At 27.1% G+C, this 26,035-nt stretch overlaps 5 protein-coding genes across 16 annotated transcripts; 2 read left to right on the forward strand and 3 right to left on the reverse strand.

Annotated features, from left to right (window-relative positions):
* Positions 1-738: 738 nt before the first annotated feature.
* LOC124430311 lies at positions 739-3,598 on the reverse strand. 5 transcript variants are annotated; one of them, XM_046976667.1, is made up of 9 exons: positions 3,155-3,598; positions 2,704-3,004; positions 2,483-2,625; positions 2,262-2,401; positions 2,134-2,175; positions 1,865-2,058; positions 1,470-1,780; positions 1,210-1,393; positions 739-1,030 (listed from the first exon to the last, which is right to left on the reverse strand). In XM_046976667.1, the coding sequence occupies exons 1-9, from the start codon at positions 3,317-3,319 to the stop codon at positions 918-920; spliced, it is 1,593 nt and encodes a 530-aa protein (XP_046832623.1). In that variant the 5' UTR covers positions 3,320-3,598; the 3' UTR covers positions 739-917. The 5 variants fall into 5 exon arrangements, with proteins under 5 accessions (XP_046832623.1, XP_046832620.1, XP_046832621.1 ...); XM_046976664.1 differs by having other exon boundaries at positions 3,110-3,586; XM_046976665.1 differs by having other exon boundaries at positions 1,470-1,777; positions 3,110-3,585.
* Positions 3,599-4,454: 856 nt separating this feature from the next.
* Positions 4,455-11,407, forward strand: LOC124430310 (CDK5 and ABL1 enzyme substrate 1). Of its 2 annotated transcripts, XM_046976662.1 has the most exons (10): positions 4,455-5,023; positions 6,139-6,522; positions 6,661-6,784; positions 6,916-7,043; positions 7,382-7,420; positions 8,739-8,830; positions 8,918-9,024; positions 9,107-9,213; positions 9,306-9,510; positions 9,581-11,407. In XM_046976662.1, exons 1-10 carry the CDS (start codon positions 4,464-4,466, stop codon positions 9,719-9,721), a joined length of 1,887 nt encoding a protein of 628 aa, XP_046832618.1. In that variant the 5' UTR covers positions 4,455-4,463; the 3' UTR covers positions 9,722-11,407. The 2 variants fall into 2 exon arrangements, with proteins under 2 accessions (XP_046832618.1, XP_046832619.1); XM_046976663.1 differs by lacking the exon at positions 7,382-7,420.
* Positions 11,408-16,850: 5,443 nt separating this feature from the next.
* Positions 16,851-21,463, reverse strand: LOC124430333 (radial spoke head 10 homolog B-like). 3 transcript variants are annotated; one of them, XM_046976710.1, is made up of 11 exons: positions 21,331-21,454; positions 19,975-20,349; positions 19,633-19,903; positions 19,344-19,519; positions 19,051-19,251; positions 18,857-18,960; positions 18,439-18,525; positions 18,282-18,342; positions 17,728-18,185; positions 17,418-17,636; positions 16,851-17,361 (listed from the first exon to the last, which is right to left on the reverse strand). In XM_046976710.1, the coding sequence occupies exons 2-11, from the start codon at positions 20,160-20,162 to the stop codon at positions 16,853-16,855; spliced, it is 2,274 nt and encodes a 757-aa protein (XP_046832666.1). In that variant the 5' UTR covers positions 20,163-20,349; positions 21,331-21,454; the 3' UTR covers positions 16,851-16,852. The 3 variants fall into 3 exon arrangements, with proteins under 3 accessions (XP_046832666.1, XP_046832667.1, XP_046832668.1); XM_046976712.1 differs by having other exon boundaries at positions 17,212-17,361; positions 17,422-17,636; XM_046976711.1 differs by lacking the exon at positions 19,975-20,349 and having other exon boundaries at positions 21,331-21,463.
* LOC124430335 lies at positions 20,397-21,633 on the forward strand. 3 transcript variants are annotated; one of them, XM_046976714.1, is made up of 4 exons: positions 20,397-20,599; positions 20,678-20,775; positions 20,932-21,150; positions 21,224-21,633. In XM_046976714.1, exons 1-4 carry the CDS (start codon positions 20,579-20,581, stop codon positions 21,603-21,605), a joined length of 720 nt encoding a protein of 239 aa, XP_046832670.1. In that variant the 5' UTR covers positions 20,397-20,578; the 3' UTR covers positions 21,606-21,633. The 3 variants fall into 3 exon arrangements, with proteins under 3 accessions (XP_046832670.1, XP_046832671.1, XP_046832669.1); XM_046976715.1 differs by lacking the exon at positions 20,397-20,599 and having other exon boundaries at positions 20,610-20,775; positions 20,871-21,150; XM_046976713.1 differs by lacking the exon at positions 20,397-20,599 and having other exon boundaries at positions 20,610-20,775.
* A 98-nt stretch (positions 21,634-21,731) lies between these two features.
* On the reverse strand, positions 21,732-25,814 carry LOC124430336 (TM2 domain-containing protein CG10795). Of its 3 annotated transcripts, none has more exons than XM_046976719.1 (4): positions 25,424-25,814; positions 22,634-22,773; positions 22,291-22,372; positions 21,732-22,210 (listed from the first exon to the last, which is right to left on the reverse strand). In XM_046976719.1, exons 2-4 carry the CDS (start codon positions 22,725-22,727, stop codon positions 21,934-21,936), a joined length of 453 nt encoding a protein of 150 aa, XP_046832675.1. In that variant the 5' UTR covers positions 22,728-22,773; positions 25,424-25,814; the 3' UTR covers positions 21,732-21,933. The 3 variants fall into 3 exon arrangements, with proteins under 3 accessions (XP_046832675.1, XP_046832674.1, XP_046832672.1); XM_046976718.1 differs by lacking the exon at positions 25,424-25,814 and adding an exon at positions 22,879-24,842; XM_046976716.1 differs by lacking the exon at positions 25,424-25,814 and having other exon boundaries at positions 22,634-24,498.
* Between the last annotated feature and the right edge of the window lie 221 nt (positions 25,815-26,035).

Raw genomic sequence — 26,035 nt, forward strand, 5'->3', positions numbered from 1 at the left:
ATCGTTTTTAACTTATATTTTCGTGATATCAGTAATCAATTTAAAATTGTATATATAGTATGCATTAATTCGCAAGTTATCAAAAAAAGTAACTAGCCAAAAACGCCTCGACTATTACGCTAAAAATCTTCGGAAATATAAATTGACGTGAAATTATCTTATTCCACGATAAAGTCAGATCTCATATTGAAATTTGACTGTTATTATCAAGGTTAGAGTGGAAAATTCTCCCATCTTACTTATCAAATATTGTCCCATTTGATTTTCATTTATTCAAATCGGTGCAACGTGGTTTATCTAGTACACAATTTACTAATGCCAAGAAAAATGTTCAAAAATAAGTCAACAATTTTATTGATTCGAAAGAGATGTATTATTTTTTAATAATTATCTGACAGACAATTACAATTGTGTGGAAAGTGATGGCAAATATTTTGATTAAAATGATCGTGTCTGTATGTCTTTTTGATACTTTTAATTAAATAAATATATTTAAAAATCCGACGAACTTTTGCAAACATTTAATGTCAAATTCGAGATTTCTTTTGCAATTTTAAATATGCAGAATCACATAAAAATATGTTGTTCCTATCGATATTTTAACAACCGGGAGGAAAATATATTATTTTAGATTCATTATATTAAAATCGCAAATTGTTACTAAATTAATTTTTTTTTAGTTATATATAGGTATATTTATTATATTTACGTAATGAAATAAATATTACATCGATCAAATTTAGTTTTAATTCATTGATTGTATTAATTGAATTTTGTGCATACTAATTATAGTTTTATTTTATAGAAAATGCACTGTATGTTTTTTCAAGAAATTGATATAATAAGATAATAAAGTAACAGAGGATATGTTTTTTAAATAAAACAAAATTCTAAAATCTTTATCATTTTTTACGTAGTTATGTCCAAAAATTAATAAATAAAAGTATGAGGTTTATTATTATCAATTTTATAAAGTGATCAATTTGTGTGTTGTGTATATTTCCAAATGATATGTCAACTCCATTTGTGTCTGAAAGAAAAATTTTACTTATATTAACTATTGTATAATATTAAATAAAAATGTGCTTTACATGCTACATTTAAAAAATATATTCTAGAATTTTAAAGTACTATACTTATCCAATTAATATGAAGGTAAGGAACGTAGGATTTTAAACTTTTTATTTTTCTCTCTCTACGTTCCCTCACCGTAATCATAATATTGCAGTGCTTCTGTAGGTTCTTCCTCATCACACTCTTCAGTAACAGTAACAGATCTGACTCTGATATTTTCTTTTCTCAAATGTTGTTTCTGCTTCTTACTCACGTAAGGGAATATGACACGATTGAAACTTGCCAGATGAGCCTTTGGTCCAATGCTTTGATGTCCAAACTAGAAAAACCAGGAAAGAAACAAGTAAATACTAACCATAATCATGGTATTCGACGGTTGACTCCGTGTCGGTAACCTCGTCGTCCTCTTCCTCCTCTTCAGCATTATCGTTCTCATCTTCCGGTGCAGGTTCGTCGCTAATCTCATAGTCTTCATCCTCTTCATCATCATCATCATCATCATCATCATCATCATCATCATTTTCATCTTTGTTTTCATTCATGATTGAATCTTTATGTCTCGCATATCCCTGATAAGCAAATTTGCCTCCTTGTGCACTATAATCCATATTTCCATATCCATATCCATGATCTATGTTTTGCAGAAGGTGACGACGCAACGATTTCATAGATTTTATATATTTTGGAGTTACCAATAGGAGCTCTTCTTTAGAAAATAATTTTGTCAAATTTTATTAATTCCAGATATTTTATTTTTTACAAATGGTACACTAGTATTGTTATTAAGTACCTTTAAAATCATTATTATAATAAACTTTATTACTTTTCTGGTTATGGTCGCTCAATTCTTCTTCGAAAATGTATATACATATATTTTTTTGAATATAGTCATCAATGGGAAGATATTCTGTAAAACGTACTATTGTCGTGACATTATTGTTAGATGCAAGTTTACAGATATATTTCATGAAACTTATTGGGCAGCTAGAAGAGATAGAATCGTTAAGTTCTCGAGATTGTCGAATTTATAAAAAATATTTTTATAAAAGACAAACTCACTAAAATAATCTTGGATCAATGTAATTTATAGTATTTTTTTCTCTATAAAAAAAGAAATAAAATAAAAAAAAAGAAAAACAAACAAACTTAAAGGATGGCTATTTTTATGTTAACTAAATTCTATTTACGTTATTTGATTGTAACACAAAGATACTATCAATACTAGTCCTTTTCCACAGGTGTTATTATAATTTGGAGGTAACCGAAAAAATGAATTTGAAGTAACAACAGGCATCATAAATGTCCAAAGTTCTATATCTTTGCAAAACTAGAATTAAAGCTTTATTTTTATTTTTTTCTCTCGCTTGAAATTTTATGTCTTTTGTTTGACATCCATAAAACAGTATACCAGTTGTTTTTGATGGCAAATAACATCACATCTTGTAGTACGAATACCATTTATCATTACGATAGAACATCGGACAATTTTGTGGACATTGCCAGGAATACGAAAAGATTTTAGTAATAAACCGTTGAAATATAAAATTAATTCTAAAATAATACATCGGTTTTAATAAATGAAGCACAATCCTTCAAGAAGTAGTAAATACTTTTAATAACTATTAATACCCTCTGGTCTTTGCAATTGCTGGTCATCTGCAATTATCATGCAACAATTAAAAACAGGAGTTTTTATATTTAGTAATGCTATGTTGCACCATTTTTGATGGTCTTCTGAATTTGTCTTAGTTGTATATGTTGTACCCTCTGTGAATATACAGTTAGATTTTCTGAATTTTCTTAATTCCAATGAACATAAATTCTCAAAATTTAAAATCGAACAATTGTATAATTCGAAAAATAATTTTATCATGTAATAACTATCAATGATCTTTATTATAAATGGTGAATCATTTAACTCTACAAAAACCTAAATAATGAAACAAGTATAGTTAAAAACCTAAACTGTTATAAACCTAAATATGAAGCAAGTTAGTATTTTAAATATTCCAGATAATTTAAATTAATTTCTTACAGTATAAAAACTTTCTCTGTTCTCTAAAAAAGCATAATACTCTACTTGTAAAGGTCGAATCCAAAAGGTTATATCATAATTCGATAACTGATATGTTTCTTGTGATACAGTAGGGAATTGATCCCCATCATTCCCGAGTATATCATTACTCCGACGAATTTTACCACGGGATAGAATAAGGAAAGTTAATAAGAATGTAAAGATAAACATAGCCTTTATATTGACATCAAAGAGCTTAACAGATCACTGTCATGCTTTTATCAAAACATCTGCAGCCGTTAATAATATAAATTCACATAATTTGATTAATGTTAATCGCAGTAATGATAATCGATTATACATATGTAATGATAGAATAAATCATATATATATATATTATGTCCCATTATATTTATAAATACATAACTAATACTATTTAAAAAAATATTATTTTGAAACTATGATTTTTACAATCGATGTGTTATGTTCTATACAAAAATTAATGTGTTCTATAAAATTCAAAAAAAATCATAATTAGAACGATCACATCATTGTATCTTCAAATTAATTTTAAAAATCGATTGAAAATATCGTAATGAGAATTATAATACGGAAAAAGTCATAGTTAATAATAAAAAAGAATTAATTAAATAACTATCTAAAAATGATCGAACGCTAATAAAATAGCTATCGTTGATTTGTGTTTTCTGTGCAGATCGTAACGCGCTCTATCAACAAGGTCGTGAACTAAAGGAAATCCGTTTCGATCAGTTCCAGATCAGTTGCAAATCAGTCGTTCTTCGACTTCTCGTGAAACTGGAGTGTTCCGTAGATCTCGATATAAATTTTTGAACGTTTTTGAGGTTAGAGAAAAGAGAGTGTTATTTCGCGATCTTTATGAGTGATAACGAAGTCAAAATGAAGAGTGAGATCGACGTGCGAATGTACATGAATACAAAGAACGTATCGTCAAGGTGTGAGGTCAGAACTAAGTGTAAGAACAATGACGATGAATCGTGATCTTAGTGGTTGGCCTTGTCCACTCCAACAATCGTCGTCGTCGTCGTCATCGTCGTCAGCCTTTCGTCGCTGTCGCCGCCGTTTTCGTTTTAACAGCGGTGCAACGGTCGACGAAGAAGAGTTGGCAGAGGAAGAGAAGGGGAGAGGGGGGAAGAGGAGCGACAGCAACATTAGTATTAGTAATAGTAATAGTAATAGCAGTAGTAGCAGCAGCAGCAGCAGCAACAGCAGCAGCAACAACAACAATAACAACAGCAACAGCAGCAGTAGCAATAGGAGTCGAGAAAAATACGATAGTGGTAGAAGAAAAAGAGAAAACGAAGGACGGTGACGCGGGTGTCGACGATCGCGTGGAATGGCAGCGGCCCTGAAAAAAAACCATTCGCGGAGAAGATTGGCCGCCTTGACATTCCTCTCGAACATATCTCTCGATGGAAGTCATCGTGATACGAAACTGGCTCTCCTTTCGCGCAAGCCCACCTTTGGTGGGGCTGCTGGAATCGCAGGAGAAAGAAGGGGTGGTGGGGAACACGCGCGAACTTTGAGCGACGGCGGCGAAGCCCGCCGACGAAGCTCGACACCGAGATTTGAATTTGAGGATTCGTTCGAGGAAACTAGCTCGCCTTTATTATTGTCATCGAGACGGCGTATTGCTCTTGACAGTTCGACGACTATCGATCAAGATGAAAAACAAAGTCAACGACGAGAATGTCCTTCTGGTGCTGATTCCTCATCCTCGCCTCGCGATTCGCATAAACAAATTCATCGTGCGAACAGTGCGAGACACAGGGATTCGATTGGTTCGGACGAATCTCTCATTCCCGCTAAGGCGGCTGTGGCTGCATTTCTCGAACAAGAGAGAAACTATCCGCATTTACCCTCTTCCGGATTGCACACCGGTTCCTTTAGAGAACGGTAAAACCCTTCTTTTTTCCTCATTCTTCTCTCTCCTCCTCCCCTCTCTTCCTTTTTCATCGTATGTCATCCTTTAAACTTTTTTCACCGACTCGTTATATAAGATACATCTATCTTCATCAATTATCTAATCCAGACTATGGTAATCTTCAGTCGATAGCTGATGGTTTTGACGATAGTCAACAATAATCATCATTTTTCCTCGTATCTCTCATAAAACTCGCCGATCAATTTTAACAAATAAAAACAAAGTTATATCAGATATGTATTTTGAGAATAGTTGATCAAAATATAGCTAATTGTACATCGTTCTTTTTTCTTTTTTTTTTATTTTCAATAAAAAAGTCGAAGTTATAGATTTCAATGTATTTTTTCGATCATATTAATTTATAATTGTTTATTGTAAATATAAGTTTGTTGTATACTCGATCGAAGAACTTAACGGCATTTATAATGCACCGAAGTCTTACATAATTTACAAATTCTATTACACGCGTATCGTATTATACAACGCGATGATACATTTAAGAAGAAGAAGAAAAAGAAAAGAAAAGGAAAAAGAACTATTAGGTCATTACCTATATTCAAATCTTATTACTATTGCCGAATAATTCTATTTATCGATAAACAATTTTTAATTTTTTTATTAACAATCGAGAATTTGTAATAAAAACTTTTATTGTGAAGTCATTGAAAAATCACTGTTCCTATGCTTGACCGGAAATAATATTATAGAAGTTAACACATTGTTGAGACTGGATATTATATACAAAAAAGTAATGTGTTTAATTACGGTTATGTTCATACAATCAAATTAAAATCTTTATTATTAAAATATTAAAAGTTAAGGAAAATTGATAATATATCGAAACTAAGCAAATATCTAATATATATATATATACATATATATATACATATATATATATATATATATATATATATATATATATATATATATATAAAGAAAATTATATCATAATAATAATTTAAAGAATTTGATACTTTGATAATTATGTAAGTTGCATGCATGTGCAAAAAATACGAGTATATTCGTGAGAACGGCCAACATTGTGTTAACAATAATATCTCTTAAAATTACGTGATTGATGCTGCAGCACTGGAACAACTGGCAGCGACTATTCCATGCTCGAAAGACGCGTTGGCTCGTTGCAATACAAGAAACGGATAAGTCATCAGACATCGACGTTATCTGAAGATATAAAGCATCGATGCAATAGCAGTAACGAAAGCATCGGTTCGCTTCGTTCGAAGTCGCAATCAACGTCGTCTAAGGCAAAAGGAAAATCATCGTGCAATAATAACGTGCAACAAAACGTTAATACCAATAATATACCGGAGATCACAAAAGCAATACGATTGGTACAACGACCGGCTAACAGACAAAAATTTGGAGACGACAGGCTGGTCTTGGTTTCCGATAAATATGTTCCGTTTTTGATATTCTCGACTCTTCCCTACAACAAGGGTCGTTCAAGCTGGTAAATAAACAAAAAAAAATATAAAAATAAAAATATATAATGGGAGATCGATCGAACATATTACCTTTGAAGGGGAAATAACATCTTTAACCTTTGCACTGTTTTATCATAATACTTCGTATTACATATTATTCGTAGGTCCGAATTGAGGAGAGATACAGGAAGAAGGAAAAACGTTTCATCGCAAAGACCTCTGTCCGCTATCAATGACACTATCGATCCTTTCGGTCTTCTCGGTATAGAAAGAGCTAAAGACGGACAGGTACTTTAACGATCAATTCTAGGTTTCTTTTTTTATTTATTTATTTATATAAAAGAGATTTGTTTTTCGTAGTTATTATTCACCACCTACCTCCACACATGCCCTCATTTTTTTTTTTTTTTTTTTTTTAGGAAATTTCTTATGAACGATTGTTGGTGCCATCGAGACAATTTCAAAAAGAGAGAAAATTATGCTCGACCGAGAGTGAAACAATAGAATTATCTCACGTTATAGCAAACAAGCATCACCCGGTACAAAGGTATTTCTTAAAGATAAAGCAGTTTTATTTTTAGAAGAATGTCTCAAGTATGTGTCCAAAGCATCTACCTCCGTTTGTATTAGCACGCACATTACGTTGCCATATTTAGAATGAATTATTATCGTTCACTAATTTCATTCGTATATCAATTATTTTATTCTATTAATATCGTGCGTTAAATAATTTTCCCCTTATCTATCCTTTTCTCACTACTAACAATTATTTCTAATATCTTTATTCATAAATTTCGTGTCGGTATGTTAAATTAATAATAATATAAGATACATTTCACACATAATCACATCCTATAACGTCGCTTCTAAATCATCTTTTTGCAGGACAAAAACTATAACATGGAACTTGGATCACACGAAATGGTAAAAGTTATTTAAAAAAAAAAAAAATAAAATAATAAAATAAAAGAAAAAAATATATATATATAAAATAAAAATACAATTATGGAAAAAGCAAGCTAGGGTTGTTAGTAAAATTTAGTTTATTTTGCACGACGTGTGCTTGGTGTAGGCCAGTCGTAATATTAATACAGTACTATACCTTTAACACATTCCGTGCCAATCATTTGGCACATTTTTGGACACTTTCCGTTCAAGCCGTTTAGGCTGTACGCTCCACGCTTTATGATTAAATAGTTTTGCTTCTAATGTATGCCTTACAATCTATACAATAATACAAAGATCATAATTATTAAGGAAAGGATGTAGAGTTTAAGATGCATAAGACAACAAAGCAAATTTAATTTTCAAGAAATTATTTTAATAAACGTGGTTTTATTCTTTTTACAATAAGAATTGCAAATGGCTTGAACGGAAAGTTAAATGTGTGGCACATACACACCACACAGCACGGAACGTGTTAACTATAAATATATATGTATAAGATACCTTATTATGGATCTTATTTTATGTTTGTTTTTAAGTTTATATTATTCGTTCGTCGATAGAAAATAGACAGGCGGGAAGGGGGAATAATAAATTTCATAGTATTTAAAAACTATCGATAACTGCAAAATAAGAAAATCAAAGATCACTCGTGTTGAACTTTGGAGTTTTGATTAGCCGATTATAGAATATTTTTATCTAACAAAACGAAATAATTGCTTACAATTAAAAAAACATTTATGGATATTTGGATCAACATACACTGAATATAAGGACTTTCATTTTATGTTTAACTTAGATAATAATAAAACGATCGAATATTTATTAGCGGCTACAGGATAATTTAATGATGATGACAACCATTTGATTATTTTAAAATGAAAAAAAAGTCTTAATTCATTTACATATCTTATCGCATTAATATTTTCTTTCGTTTGCACGTTATTTGCTCAGAGATTAGTGAATCCAAAAGCCATTGACGATTACGCTTTACCATACTTTTTTATTTTTATTTTTATTTTTATTTTTTTTTTTTTTTTTTTTTTTTTTTTTTTTAGTTTTTTTTTCCTAAGTATATATATTCTCCATACTTTTGTGAGTGTGTGTGTTCGTGTATATGCGCGCGCGCGTGTGTGTGTATTACACACATGCTATTTAGTGTAGTTCACTGTTATTATTATTTTTTCCATCTGCATTATATATTTTACTATGCATGTTAGTAGATATTTGTAATTTTATAAGAATACATAAATTTCATAATAGATTATTAATATTTTTGTATTATTATTTATTACAGGTGTCTTTCATACGACACGGCAACACATCGTTTACAACACAATGCTCCGGAATCTCCTCCATTGTCTTTTGGTGCCGATTCTATCAATAAATGTATATAATAATATATGATCTATTTGATATTAAAAACAACCGATTTTTAATTAAAATTTCTAATTGTTTTGTAAATAATTTATTTAGTTTATGATTGGGACGAACAATCCGTGCAGTATAATCCAAATTTGTTAGATGATCCAGAGCTTATTGCAGGAAAACATAGAACTCTACTCACTTTTACATCATATATGGTATTTATATTTATTATTTGTTTATCTATGTGTAGTGTAAATGAATGTCTTTTAACATGGTATTATGTTATTTCTTTTACAGGCATCGGTGATTGATTATGTCAAACCTTCCGATTTGAAAAAGGAATTAAATGACAAATTTAAAGAGAAGTTTCCGCATATAGAACTAACGCTCAGTAAATTACGTAGGTATGTATTAAATATTTTTAACTTTTTATTGTACCTTATGTAACATATCCTTGAAACGATACAAATATCTTCAAATAAATTTTAACTTATAGTTTAAAGCGAGAGATGCGTAAGATAGCGAAGACGGAATATGGGATAGATATGTTGACCGTAGCGATGGCTTATGTATACTTTGAAAAATTAATTCTTCGTAATATTGTGACTAAACAAACACGAAAATTATGCGCGGGTGCTTGTTTGCTTCTTGCAGCAAAATTAAATGACGTTAAGGGTGATGTTTTGAAATCATTGATCGAGGTATTCATTTTTATTGTTACGTTTATTTAATCGTTTATTTATTAACAATTTATATAAAAACATTTTACAGAGGATAGAAAGTGTATTCCGTTTGAATCGTAAGGATCTGATTACATCCGAATTTGCTGTACTCGTCGCATTAGAATTTGGCTTACACCTTCCAAATTGGGAAATATTTCCTCATTATCAACGTTTGATATACGAATCTTGACCTTCCTTTTCATCCTTCTTCATGCACAGACGTCAAACATTATCTTCTTAATCGTGCAAGAAGTTGAAGTGAGATATGTACATTACAAAAGTTTAACCGTTATGCTAGATACAAAGAAAGAAGAAAGAGATTTAAGTTAAATCTTTAAAAAAGAACATTAGTATGCATAAACAGCGATAACACGCTATCTGTAACAATTATACATCAATGTGATATTGGAATCGTAATAGATAAAAGTAGGAATAAGTTACGAAATCTTCATTCTTACGAATGCATGAATCTAAAGAGCTCATGAATTTAAAACAACGTAATGAAAGAAAGGCATTTTTATAGGAAAAAAATAAAAATATAAACTCAACTCAATATTTTAGTTTTTATTTTATAGTCATCATTGCAACGAATTTATTTTGTCACGCGAATTATAAATATTCACGAAAGAATAATAAAAGAGATAAATGAAACTCTTTAGGTTGTATTCTGATGAAGGTCAACAAATCCCAGAGATTTGATGTTATATAATGAAATAATGTTAGAATATCATTCTTTTTTGAAATTTAAATTGATAAATACACTGATCTTAAGATAATACAAAAACTAACACGACATAGATCTCGTAATTGATGCAGTCGTGATCAGGTTTTATTATTTACATTCAGTTAATTTGAACTTAAAATTTAATTATTATATGATTATCTCCCACTGTAATTTTATTTTTAATTGTTTTAGTGACAGGGTTATACAGGTGGGATTATCGCGAATATTTCACAATTATTGGTGTAGTTCTTAAAATGAAATGTTTAGTTTTTATTTTGAGATTGATAGTCAATAAATTATAATAACAATACGTTTTTAACAATACGAGCTTGAATAGTAAATTTTAAGTTGTATGTAATTTTAAAGTTTTTTCGAAAATGTAATTGTAGATTTAATGATTGAAAAATTCTGCCTTTTATATTTTAAACATAAAAACTCATTTGAAACATGATTATTTTAAATTATTTAACAATAAAATGAAATAGTATTCAATATGGTTATATTTGGTTATATTTAAATATTTTTTATTTTATCAGGATTGTGTGCATTAGCTTGACTACCAAATTAAATTATTTAAGACTACTTTATGTGCTTACGCACATAAAATTTCAATCATTAAGTCTAGTATCGTATGAATTTGGAATGTGCATTCTATTACTAAGGTTAATTCTAGATCATGCTTATCAAATTCAATTTAATGTGAAGAATAAGTATAGCATTTTATAAAAAAAAAAGAAACATTTTTTTAATAATGCCTTATATCTATCTCTTAATACCTTCACTCATGAAAATGGCAAAAATATATATGTACTTCAGTTTAGTCATAGATTTCTTCAATTCTGGTTTTAATCATTTTGTCATATCCCTGATAGTTTCAATGATATTTCAGTGGACCATCTTAAATGACCCACTATGTATATTATTGTAATGAATATTATACCAATAATTAATTATTATTAATATTTTATGTAAATATAACGTTTTTACGTGTTTAATGTTTATGTAATTCTTTCGTCTTTTGTTGCCTTGTATTTGTTAAAAAAGTGAAACTGTGTATATTCCTGAAGTAGTACTAAAAAGTAAAATAATGTAAAATGCTCTATGTAGATATAATTACGATATAATTCCAATTAAAGAATTTTTCCAAAGTGATTATTGATATTTTTTTAAGATATAAATTAGAAAATAAAGTACTTATTTTTAGAATAAGATTGTATATTTATACTTACATTTCATGCTTTTTAAATATTTATATCAATTTATATAGACGTAATTTAAAATAACTTGATGTGTGTTGATCATTTTAAATTATGTTAATTTAGATTATGAAAAATTATTTTTCCCAAAATAATTTATATCTTTTTAACATGTTTTTTAAAGTAAAATACAGACTGGTTTAATAATTATTACTGCTTTAAACATTTTTAAATCAATGAAAATTAGAGAAAAAATTTTTTAACAAAACTTGAATTATACAAAAGGGACCATAATATGATGATAATGATTTTTTGTCAAGTTAAAATTTCGTTAATGAATTTTTCTTTAATTTTCGTAGTTTGAGATATTTAAGATAGGAATAATTATTAAAATAGCTTGTATAATAATTTAAAGTTATGTAAATAAATTAATATGCATATAAACTATATTCATGTAATTCTACATATACCAAATCAGGATACAACTTTCGTAAAATACTGTACTTTTAAACAAACTTACTACAAAGAAAATTTATACATAAAAAAAGGAAAAAAAAAGACATTTACAAAATAAAACACAAAGGTGTAATAATATAAAATATATACTGTTAAAGAGACATGTGTATATGTGTATATACATATAAATCTTATTGGCTTAAAGATTAGACAATATAGTAAACTATTTTGTAGATTTCTTCTAATATTATATTTTAATTGTTAAGAAACCTGTTATAATTTTGTAGCTATAACACGTTTGTATACTGGGAAGGATAATAAGATTAAAGATTGAGTGCTCGTAAAATTTATAATTTTCTATAACTTTTAACAAATGAGACAGTTTAAAGATTTTTCAATTTTTATGGTTGATATCTTTTCCACTGTAGCATGATATGATCTCTATATATAAACCTATACATAAAGAACCTGATATATATCAGAACCTACTGTATATTAGGATAGAAAACTTGATGTATATTACATAATATTATATTAGTAATTATTATAGCTTTTATGATCATACTTTATAAATAAGATAATGTTGAATTATTAAGCTTCAAATTTAGCATTAACTGCAATTAGTATTATTATCCAATATATATCTCGAGTGGATTTTGTATGCTTCTAAATATAGAGTAATTGAATTGAATTACACTTACGCAAAATGTATAAATTTATTTTTAATAATGGAAGACATATAGAAGGACTTAACTATTTTATGAATAGAGCCTCTAGTCAATAGTCACTTGTAATCATATGTGTCATTAATTATAACAGTGGACGAAGTGATATATTTTTCGTATCGAGATATTTAAATCTTTGCGTTTTTGTCTAATAAAAAATATTTTTCCATTAAGTAACAAAATATTTTTCAAAGTACTTATTGTTATAAAGTAAATTTTTTATGTAATTATGAATTTTTATGAATATTATATAAAAATATGCGTTTTTTGATATTGATTTAGACTATTTTCAAAATTATTCAAATAAATTAAAAATGATTTATAATAAAAAATATTTCAGTTTTATTAAAAAAAGAAAATTATAATCAAAAGTATTCACTATTATTATAATTATAATCACATTAATTCGATTTAGAATAGTATTGAAAATTTCTTTTTTTCCAATAACAGTATTTTATATTTTTCTTTTTTGTAATATAATCGTTTGTTTTAAAGCTTTAAGCGAAGAAGTTGACTTACCTTAAGTGTCATTTATACATACCTTGAAAATAAATATAATTTTATACAAAAATCAGATATTCTCAGGCAGCAAAATCATATGTATTTAAAAAAAAAAAATAAAGTATACAGAAAATCCCACTACCAAAATTAATAAAAAATAGAATTATGTTTACTGACTAACTTTGCAATCATTTAATGGTGTATTTAACAACTTTTTTTTTAATTCTTCTAGATTCTTAAAACATAAATAATTGTATTATAAAATAAATCATAAAATCAATTTTTTTAATTTTTTGATAGCTCACTGTCATGATTACGATCACATATATAATAGAACTATATTGTCAGTCCCCATAAGAAAAGTTTCTTTTTGCATTAAATATGAAATTGAATTATACAACTATTCTAGACACGCATTGAAATAGAATACAACATAAATAAAATTACGATAGAACTATAATACATTTTAATAATAGAATAGATAAATCGTCTTAAAACTTAAATCTTTAAGAATATATTAAATTGATACATTTCTAACTGCTCTAACCTCCAAATAGTATGTTTTAGCAAGTGAGTTAGCATCTCTGTTTTATTTTATTAAAAAAATTCATAAGAATAACAAAATTCTCTGCTAGACAAACAAAATGATATCCGTATTGTGATATTTTCGATTCAACTAACAATATACATACATAGTCTGATTAAATATATATATGCTTGAAGTCGTTCACTTCGCAAAAAGTGTCGAGACTTAACAAACTCGAAGTGGGATATTATATTATTTTCAATTGTGCCATTCACACTAGAGGATCAAACGGCGCAACTATCAACCTTCTGCTGTCAGTCTTACTTCAAAAGAATGTATAGGAAGGTGTTTTATTATGGACTGTAGTGTTAATTTACCCACTGTATAAGCAGGTGTTAGAAAATGAAGTCAATTGAAATGATAAACGCTGAAACCTCGCCTACGAAATAAAAAAGTATCATGCTATATGTGACACTAATGCTGATGAATACAACAATAAAGTGAAAAAATAAAAGACATGGCAGAATATAATTGTTAAGTTTATGCCCGATTTCGAAAAAAGATCCACAGAAAAAAAACTAAATAAGTAAATTTGTTATTAGAATAATTATTATTTTTTCTGCGAAAAAGCATAATTACATATCTAATAAAATTAATGAAATCAACATAATCTATGGTTCATGATTTTACTTTTATTATATCCAATCCATTCGTTATAGAATTATATTTTAAGAGTTTAAGAAAAAATTTGGTAATTTTTTTCTTATATTGCTTTGTGCACTCGTAACATTCATGATTCTATTTCAAACAAAGTTTCTTAAGAATTAACATATACTTAATTCAAACCGATTGCAATTTCTCATAAAATCCCAGAGAACACAGCACTCTTTGATAATAAATTCTGTATGACATCAAACATTCACATTTATTGGTCTATGAAAAATGCACCACTTATTGGCAAGAATTCCAAAACTACACTCAATAAATCTGTATGTTCTAAATATGCAGTGTATATAATTAAATATATATTTTTTAACACTCAAAAATTTTCCTATAAATAAATATAGTATGAAATTAGATAATATCATAACATAAATAGCATAGATCCATTAAATATTGTATATGACTCCCATATAATTGAAATAGTTCAAATTTGGTTTTATAGTTTTTCAAAAAACTAAAATGAGATTGGTAAAGGGCGGAATTTGAAATATGGAAAGAGAAAGAATAAATGCCCATTGGTCGGGTATAGTTCGTTGGAATATTTAAACATTCCGTGTGTTTAACAGGAGTGTTAAACACTCCTTTGTTCTAATGATCATGCGATTAGAGTATGATAATGGATATTACAAAGCTAAAAGCCAGATAACCCTTAGTTTATCGCACCTAGGCGTATACCTTTGTTATTTACTTATTGGCCGGATTGATATATTATCAAAATCCAGGTACTTTACTAAGAATGACTAAGCCCAGACAAAGGTGGCTATTTGTTTTTTATCTATGCATTTTGTTTAGCTAATAGTCGATAGATTTCCAAGGATGACTGTTTCCGATGGTATTATATGATCCTTAAGAGAAAGTACCGTGAACAATGGAGAGACGCACGTGTGCGTCAACAATTTTGAATAACAAAGATTTTTGAAAAGCATTTCAAAAAATATTTCATCAAATATTAAGGAAAAACATGAAGACAAAAGTAATTCTGCAGAATCAAATAATTTACATGAATGAAAATAATTTACAGTGCCTCCACATCGAATATTAAAAAATTCCGAAATAAGAGAATCAGAAAAGATTACAAGTTGATTAATATATTTAAACGAACAATTGTCAAAGACACTGATATCGGCGATACTGACAAAGACAAACTATTTTTTTTATCACTTGCATTTGAAATGTGCAAAATACCTCAAAAGTAAAAATTAAAACTTAAATAAGATATTCTTTTGGCTATTTTTGAGACTCAAGAAATTTTATTTTTTCAACCATTGATGGATCATTGTCTATCAATCTATATGAGCTATACTAATTCAAAAGGAAAAAAAAAAGAAATAAAAATATGCAAATGATGAGATTAATTACTTTTTCAGTCATCATATCAACGACTAAGAAATAAATTAAAAACTTTGAAGAAATTGGTTCTTTAGTTCATCCAATCATATCATATTCATATATCACAGGGATATTCCTTAATCAGCAAAATTGCTTGATTTGACAGCATGAGATTACTATTTGAAGAACAAGATCTATATGGACCTCTCACACAATCGTGCTGAACTCAGAACTTAAGAAAGTATAATTAGAATCTCAATGAAAATACTGTGCTGTGAAATAAGTAATATACACTCAAGATTGGAGGAGTGTCTGTACAGAGGATAAGATCATCTTCGAGATATTCTCAAAAAATAAAATTCTTTATCTTATACTTTAAAATGCTATATTTTTAATTTTCTAAATAAAGCATTTCTCAATGAATTATCAAGCTTTCCTAATCGCCTGTTTCTCTATCGCATTCTGTATAATTTTGATTAGGCACCTCTACTTTAAGTTATAAAACAGAATTTATTGATCTACTTTTTTTCTTTTCTTTTCTTCTATTTTTTTAATAGGATATTTTTTGCTTCCAATATTTGATAAATTTAGATTCCTCATACTATACTATACATCCAATATATTATATATATATATATATATATATATATATATATATACTATATATATATATAACTTTATCTAATGTGGATTAATATAAAACGAGCCAAAAATTGATATGTTCTTATAATATAATAACTAGAAATTTACTTTTCTTATGATTATGTGTTTCCAAATGCACAAATAATCAATATTTATATAACCTTATGATTTGTATAACAATAATTCATGTAACACAAAATATATTCTGTATATTATACCGAGTTATATTATATCTCCTATATAGTTTTTAAATTCTTACACACATATTAACTATAAGAAAATATGTATACAAAATATAAAATTTTATCGATTCGATATATTATATTAAGAAAATATATAACGTGATTTAATATCTGTTATATTGCATTGATGTGTTGTACAATATAATTGTAAACATTCATGGTCAAATTGGTTTACATAAAATTCATTTCAATGTTTTCCATAAGATTATATAAAAAAGAGACTTTCTGGATGTATATTTTATTTGAAAACTATTATTTTAAATAAGTTCAGTATTTATTACAAGTGGAATAACCGTTGCATCTTTTTCCTTTCTAGATTCTACTATGCATTTTGCAGCTTCTAATATTATTTCATAAAATTCAAGAAATGTTAATAAATAATTCATATTAAGAATTGTGTTATCGTCATTATCCTTAATTAAAGGACACACTTTTGTCATAATTTGTACTATTTTAACTGGTCCTAAGTCTTGGAAAAGTAATAATTCTCTTGTATCTTTACTCTGCCTCTTCATCTGCATTTCAGTTTGCATAAAATGTTTTTCGTCTCTTGGAAGAAAATTAATTTTTTCTCCAATTATAACACAATTTAATCCATTTAAGATATATTCTGGTATACTTAAAATAACTGGTTTATTAACATCCACCGTATGATCTTTAATACATGCTATTAACATATCTGTTGCAGTTGGTGGATATCCTACTTGTTTGTAAAGTTTATATACGGAATAAATTGGTAGAAGATTATATTCGCGTGGAATTATACCTATCAAGAAATTTATAAGTTATCTTAATGTATTTTTAAATTTAAAGTAAACATACCAACAAAATTTCCAACGTTGGGATACACATCATGCGTAAGAAATTCATTTAGACATTTGACTAATATTCCATGTTTCCAATGAGTCTCTTTTTTTATTTTATTATTTTTCCAGTAATAAATACGCCATGAAACTTCAAGTAAAGCATGCAAGAATTGCCAGATTTCAATTTTCTCAAAAGGATAGTATGGCTTTTTTATAAGACTTGATTCATTTTCAGCTAGATATCGTAACACATAATTTTATAAGAAATATATATCAATATTCTGTAAATGCTAATAAAATCAAAATAATCATTAGAATTTACTAACTTATATAATTATCAATTTCAATTAGACTTAAACCTTTGATATTTAAATTACAATCACGCCATAGTTGCCAAAGCATTAGTTTAATCATAATGAAATGACACTTTGATTCTTCCTTGTTAAATAACTTTGCATAAATATCATAGACATTTCGTATTTGTAACATGTGCAATGTTAAATAATCATATGTTTGATTTTTTTCATACTGGCACATTTTATCAAATTTGTTTTTTAGAATAGTCTTATTATTTGTTATTTTAAATGAAGATCGAAGTAAACAAGAGCATGATTGTTGTTCGTTACAAATATAGCATTTTCCTAAGGAATGTAAATAAAGTGAAAAGTTTTTAAATGATGATAGTTGAATTAAACGATTTATATGATATGATAAGGATGGAAATTGTTCTGGCTTTAAGATCGTAGTTGTATAAGGTTCCATGATTTTTGATATCTTTGCATTTCTGTAAATAATAATAACCAATAAATTTTTACTACTTCACTTTTTTTTGCTATTAATAATAAAATTAATTTGAAAAAATAAATTCTATTATTCTTACAAAGAAACAAGAATGTCTGTTGAATATAAAAGTTCATCTTGTATTAATTCTCCATTATTTCCTATAAAATATCATTATGATATATTAAAATTTCTAGAACTATTTTGAATGTAAATAAAGTCTTTTATAGTTAAAGATTTAAAAAGACAAAGTTTACCAATTATCATTCCATAACCATCTTTCTTATTATATTTCCAATTACCAAAATACTTCGCACCACCCATTGAATTCAACTTTAATAAACCTATTTAAAATGATAGGAAAAAAATAACAATTAAAACAATAACTTATCAGTAAATATCAGTACAATAGTTTATCACTACATGCTGCATATATATAACCCATTCATTCTCATTTTCAATAAAAAACTGATATTATATATGTCTATAATGTCAGAATACTTATTTCTTTCTATTAATATATTTTACTTATATATAATTAAAAACATATATTAAATAAAATTTTTTAAATATATTATGATTAATTGCGAAGAATGATTTCCTAAATGAATAACGGTGGCCAATACGTTAATTTCATTAATTTGTATTAATATCTAAAGGTACATTGTTACTGACCTTTTCCATGTTTTGTACTGTGATACCAATTACCAAAATATAAAATATTTTGTAACCAACTGAAACTCTTGTTACAAAAGCCATGCCATATATATTCTCCATAACTGTTAATTATTGAAATTATATGAATAATTATTAATCATATTGATATTGTTTAAAAAAAAAAAAGAATGTCAAAAGAATAAGTAATTGACCCATGCATATTTCCATATTCCCATTCTCCGTAATAAATATCACCATTAGACCATGCCATAATTCCATTACCATGTCGAAAATCATTTTTCCAATATCCTTTGTACTGAGCTCCACTTGAATAGACATAAAAACCTATACCATTTCTCTTACCCATTGACCAATCACCATCATATGAGTCACCTTCAGCGTAACAACAATAACTATAAAAAAGAAATTAAATTATTAATTTAAAAACTTATCTTAAAAGCGAATGAAACGATACTTCAAGAATTAATTTAAAGTAATTTCAAACCCTTTTCCATGTCTGTATCCCATGTACCATTGTCCTATATATAAACGACAATTGTCTTTATCCAAGAGTGTACCTTTACCATGACGATAACCATTCATAAATTCTCCTTCATACCAGCAATTGCTCTGCCATTCTAAAATTCCTCTACCTTCTATTTGATTTTTTTTAAACTGACCCTATTGAAACATTAGTCAGTTAAAATTTACAAATTACAGTGTCATTTATAAATAAGATAAATCTTATAATATAATGTAATAAATCTTATAATTAAAACATACTGAAATTAAACCTTATATTGTACACCATGATGCCATTTGTATAATCCTTCATCGTTCATCATTTTTCTACTTGTGCAACCAAAATAAGTATTATTATTAATAAAAAAGAAATGAATGTTTTTATCTTTTAAATTTGACTTTAAATATAATTTATTTGTTTTATCTCTCGTAAGATCATTGTTATTAAATCTCTTTTCTATAATAACTTCTGATAATTCTTTTTCATTTTCATCCTCATGCATTTGTGAAGTAATACATTTACATGTCAATTGTCCATCATATCTGTATCAATACAATGATATAATTTCAAAGACAGTAAGGAAATGAAAACAGAAGAAAAAAAAAATAATTACTCGATTATGAAATATTTAATTAGGTCTTTGTACAGAGAATAAATAAATTTATCTTTAGCGCTATATTTGTGATCCTCTTTTGCAATATCCGCATAATTTATATCTTCCTTTATAATTTCTTCTTCTTCTTGTTCTACACTCTGCTCTTGTAAATTTTCTTCGTTTTCTATGATTTCTGGTATTATCATTGTTTCATCATATTTTTACATACACACACACGATTTTCTTTTTCAATTCGATTATATCAATGCTTTAAACATTTAGCATTATCAATATTATTCGCGTGCTGATTCGTTTTAATTTAAAAAATAAATCAATCCATCAATGAATATTTTTCATTTGAACATTGCGCAATTTGAATTTAAAAAATAAGATCTAAAAACGTACAGAATCGAGTTGTCAGAAAGAAAAAAATACTAATCATCTATATCGCAAAATGTTCTTTGCATATTTTAAATGCATATTTTAAAATGAATTACATAATATATTTAATTTCCATTAATAGTAAAAAATAATAGTTAATAATAAAAAAGTAATATTACTTTTATCTATTTGATATATATATATATATATATACACATATACATATGTGAAAAAAAAGAAAATGAAAAAGAGACAAATAAATGTAAGTTAAATTGAAGGTTAATCAATAATGAATGTTATCGAAGGAACGATAATGAATATTAATTTATATATATTTCAGTCGGTTTTTCTATCGTGCGATGATGAAACTGAAGACATGGAGCCTATTCAATTTAATATACCTGCATCATATAGTGAAAAAGTCAAAATTCATAATTGGTAGGTCTTATATGTGTAGAATACGAAGTAAAATATTGACATTGTTATGCGTAGCAACGAAATACATTCCTACCGTATCGTATTTTATTTTACAGTATGTAATAGATTCGAAGCGAATTATATTGGAATATTATAATATTTTGTGCTTTTGTATAGGCAAATGAATACACTAGCAGAACCAAAAGATAATAAAGATATTTTTCCACCAAAAGGAAATCTTCAGAAATCAAGTTATAGACGATTAGGTTCATTCGACGAACCTATAGGTATATCTGAAACTCATGCTATGCTATCTCAAATAGATTTCAAGGATTTGTACAAATCGATGCAACCACATAGAGGTTTTCTTAAAATGCTATCTTTTGCAAGGACCGAGTAAGTAAAACTTATATATATATATATATACATGTAATATATAAGAAATTAAAAAGCTTCTAATTTCTAATAGAAGAGAAGAACAAGAGAAAGAACCAAAGTTAGAAGATATAATCTATAGTTCTGAAGAAATGCGTTGCATGGATTATCGAACCACGACAGAAATTGAATATCGAGCACCTTATCCAATGAAATCTGGACCACCGCCTCAAGCACCTCCGCCAGTACCATGGTTACTTAACCGTCGAACTATTGGTTATACTCTTGAAGATCTACAGAAATATGATGGTGTCGTTACGTTTTTGGATGAAAATATGAAGCTCCAATATTGCATAGCTGATCTAAAAAAGGAACGAAATAAAATGAGAGATATTATATCAATCAATTCTTCAAATGATTGTAGTTCACGTCAAATTGTCAAAAAAAATGAAAACAAATATCAATGTCATGAATAAATAAAAATACAAGTTTACAATATTAAAATACATAAAATGAAAAAATTAAAATAGATCATTTATAAATAAAAACAAAAATTTATTGACTTAATATGTTGGTAGCAGGAGGCAAATTAAAAACAAATATTTATATACAATTTTTCATTGAAAAACATATCTACAAGATAGCTTTTTTTATAAGACTTGTTATAGCATTATATAGAGAATAATACATCAAAATATATTAGAATAGGACTCATATGTAGGATTGTACATCGTTGCTCGTGACAGAAGCAAAAGCTACACAATTTCTTAAAATAATTATTATTTCTGTGCTGCAATTGTTCTTTTAGCTATCATATTGTGGCACTCTGTATGTGAAGTTATTACTTGTGACAATATTAATTCCGGCACCATAATATGGCATAACATAATGTGAACCATCCGCTGGTCCGACAATCTGTGTTGCTATTAGTATTACATCTGCGAATTGACCCAGGAAGAGAAAACCTAAAGTACTTAATTTCAACAATCCAAGTGCTGGATATCCAAGATAAAAACGATCTGCACCAAACATACCCAAAAATATAGACAACAGTAAAGTTGTCTCAAAGGAATATCCATTACTGTAAATGATTATAAGAAAATATTTGATATGAAACAGAAATTCAATTAAAACGATCTTAATATATATACATATACATACGTCCATTTACAAGGTATATCCTTTTTAAAAGTATTATTTCTTGTTTCTGTACAAATAAGGCCATCTGCAGCTAGACACAACACTAAAAAATAAAATTCAAATATTTATGAAAATAATTTATGAAAATTAATGAATAATTTAAGAAACATCAAGTTTTTACAATTCTTATCATTGTATTGTTCTTGGCATAAGTCTACAAAGTGTACGATAATAAAAAGCATTTTAGGAAAAGATCTATAAAATATTTAGTAAAGGTTAATACTGTAATTGATAAATATACGTATTACAAATATAAATAATATTCATATTATAAGGAAATATATAAATATATAAGTAAATTTACCCCTGGCTTTATTTTCTTTCGTACACCCTTTAGGTTGTTGAGTTTTTTGATCTATGAAATCATAATCGGGATGAGGGCAGATGTATTGTCCCATTCGTAAATTATTACAGTCAATTTCATATGTGTAATCGGCAGCATTGCTGTGTAAAATTAATAAAGAAAGTAAAAAAAACACGCTAAAAAGTTGTGCTAGATAACACATAACGTTTCATTTTACACTAATACTATAAATGCAACAGCGTTACTTTATTGACTTCTAGTTCAAGATTAAAGTAATGTCTACATTTTTGTTGTATTTTGAACACAATGCAAGAGGACATGAGCGCGCTGCTGTCGTTTTCATGTTTTGAATACTTAAAGCAGGCTTAGCAATATCCTATGTTAGTTAAAGATCTTGTGTCCACAATAGAAGTTTTTCGTCAAAGAATTAGGTTCAAGTTCTAAGCGCTAAATATTTGTGTTTATATAACTTTAGATGGCGTCATAATAGAGAGTAAAAGTAAGTTGGACAAAAAATCGGATAACAACCAATTAAAGTATTTCGGAACGTACGAGTCAAGCTAGTGTGAAGAAAGTTTTATTTATTACTTTTCCCTTTCTTTCTGTTTGTTGTGCATCTTAAGACCAAATTCGGTTAACTTTAATCAACGATTAATTGAATCACCAGTATAACAAAGTGAAATCATCAATCGTATGTCGTTCTTAACCTATATTTTTGTGATATCAATGACTATTTAAAAAGTTTATACATAATACAGAACAAACAGAATATTAATTAAAATCAAATAAGACTGTATGTATTAATAAGTACAGGCGTAATTCTTGACCGATTGTGATGAACAAGGTTTCATTTTAAAGATTTAATCTACGGCGTATTAGTTCCAAATTTTTGAAAAAATTTGTTTTTTCTTCGAAAAAAAAAATCGTGTTAAAAGATGATATTTTTCGAAAATAGTTTGTGCACAAATAAAAATCTTTTTCAAAAAGAGACCTTGATCATCAAAACTGGTCAAGAATTACTTGTTCTTATTGATGGCATAAATGGTTTTTAACATTTTTTGTGAAGAAAAAATTTAGTACTATAGTACACCTCGAAATTTGCGGCAAAAAAAATGAAACTCGTACTTTCACTACTGATTGTCATATCACGTTTGAATGGTGTGTTATATGTGAAGTAACGATTGCTTGCTTGATTATATGCGTAAATAGCTTTTGAACATTTTCGAACGCAAAGAAATACGTTTCACAATGCTCATATGGAGAAGCTACGGTAACTCACTCGATCATTTTAATGAGCTTTGGCTAGATGATTCTATGACAAACATATACATGTGCAATCGTTTATGTCAAGGGATTTGAATTTCTAAAGTATCGTTAAATTTTGGAAAAATTAAGTTTTATTGACTAATAAGATAGAGATTCTATAATCAATGTATAGCACATTGGCAAGTATCTATTCGTAATTCAGAAAATCTTGGGTTCTCTCGAGGCTTCAATGATTCCGGTGGTTTTTTTTATTGCATCGATGTAAACGAAAATAATGAATTAATTATACTCTTTTTCTCCTTATTATTTAATAACTTAGTAAGATATTACTATCTAATTTCTTATATTTATTTCTTCCACTGATGGCTGACATGAATTTCACGGTGATCTGTGATAGATAGGACACAACAGCAGTATAATTTTGTTCGAAGACAAATGCATATAAAGTATATAAATTTATCGATTATTTGTTAAAAATTAACAATTAGTGAATATATATATTATATATTATTTTTAATAAAGATCAAAATATGAATTCGTTTCCATATTATCAATGAGATTTTTCTCCCAGTCCTATTTTGTTTCCTCTGTAGAAGTTCACTTCATATTATTGCTATTACTATAATAATAATATGTAATATAAAAATATAGTAATAAGAACAGTAATAATAAGAGACAGAAGAATATACTTGTATTATATATCATGATACATGATGATGAAATATTTATGATAACAAAAAAAAGAAAAATTTATCATTTTACATGGTGTTTAACGCGCGAACTTTCAACAAATCGTGTCGATACATAACAACTGCCCATCTAATGCGATATGAAAGAACGTTTCTTTTGTTTTCTTCCACTATCGTTTCTTCTTGTTTTACTAACTTATGATCGTTATGCATTTATTTTACACTGTTCTTTACTTATATTTTGTTAAAGCTAACTGTCTTTATTATTATAATATAAAATTTATTAAATAATATTTAGATGCATATAAATAATATTTAAGAACATTTTTATTATTATTATATTATATTATATTATATTATATTATATTATATTATATTATATTATATTATATTATATTATGTTATGTTATATTATTATTATTATTATTATTAGTAGTAGTAGTAATAGTAGGTGTAATAGTCGAAGTAGTATAGAAGGCATTAGTTCTACAGAAGAAATGATGTAAAAAAAGCGTTAGTAGTTCTACTTCATAGGTAGTGTAGAAATAAGTTCATATTTTAATTTGTATTAAAATAATATAATATATATATATATATATTTATTAATTATTTTTAAGAAAGTATTGGACAAATTCTTATTTTTGCCGCAGATTTATATACTAATTATATGTGTCAATTATATTTATTATTTTTTATGCATTTATCGGTAACCAAATGTATACCAACATCGTATCTAACACGCATCTACTATCTACAATACGTATGCTACCATCAAAGAAAAACATATTTATGAGAAACTGAAAAATGTGAATTGACAGTCTACTGAACTACTTACTCTAACTAACACGAAACCAATTATTATGTATGCGTGAAGAGGAATAACCAAACAAGCTTATACACTGATATGATATTGGCATGCGTTCCCTACTTCTTTCGTAGTTCATATTTTGTCCATACTTGTCATTGAAGCTACATGAGCTTTGAAGAAAAGATAATGAACAGCCTTAATAGAATTCATATATGTATTTCTATACTATATATAACATTCTTAAATGATTATTGATATCATATAAATATAGGTTAAGAATGATATATAGTTATAAGTTCTGTTTTGCTACATTGTCAATCGAGTTAATCGAACTTAGTTGAAGTGGCGCTCAATTTATTATATTTTTTAGTTATCATCGAAAAGAAGTAACATCTTTTTTTAAGCGATTACAAATAGTTATAAATAAAAAAGTTTCATAATAATTGAAAAATTTTGACGTTTGTTAAATATAGTATTGTTTTTATATAGTGTTGTTTTTTTTTTTTTAAACACAATTATGTTTTATTATTGTTTCTTATTTTAGGAAGTAAATATTTTCGAAGATGACAATATTTTTTATTTTCATTTTATTATTTTCAGAAAGTTAACAACTATCGACAAGCTTTTAAAATAAATATT

Source organism: Vespa crabro, chromosome 18 (assembly GCF_910589235.1).
Source record: "Vespa crabro chromosome 18, iyVesCrab1.2, whole genome shotgun sequence".
Classification (NCBI taxonomy): Eukaryota; Metazoa; Arthropoda; class Insecta; order Hymenoptera; family Vespidae; genus Vespa; species Vespa crabro.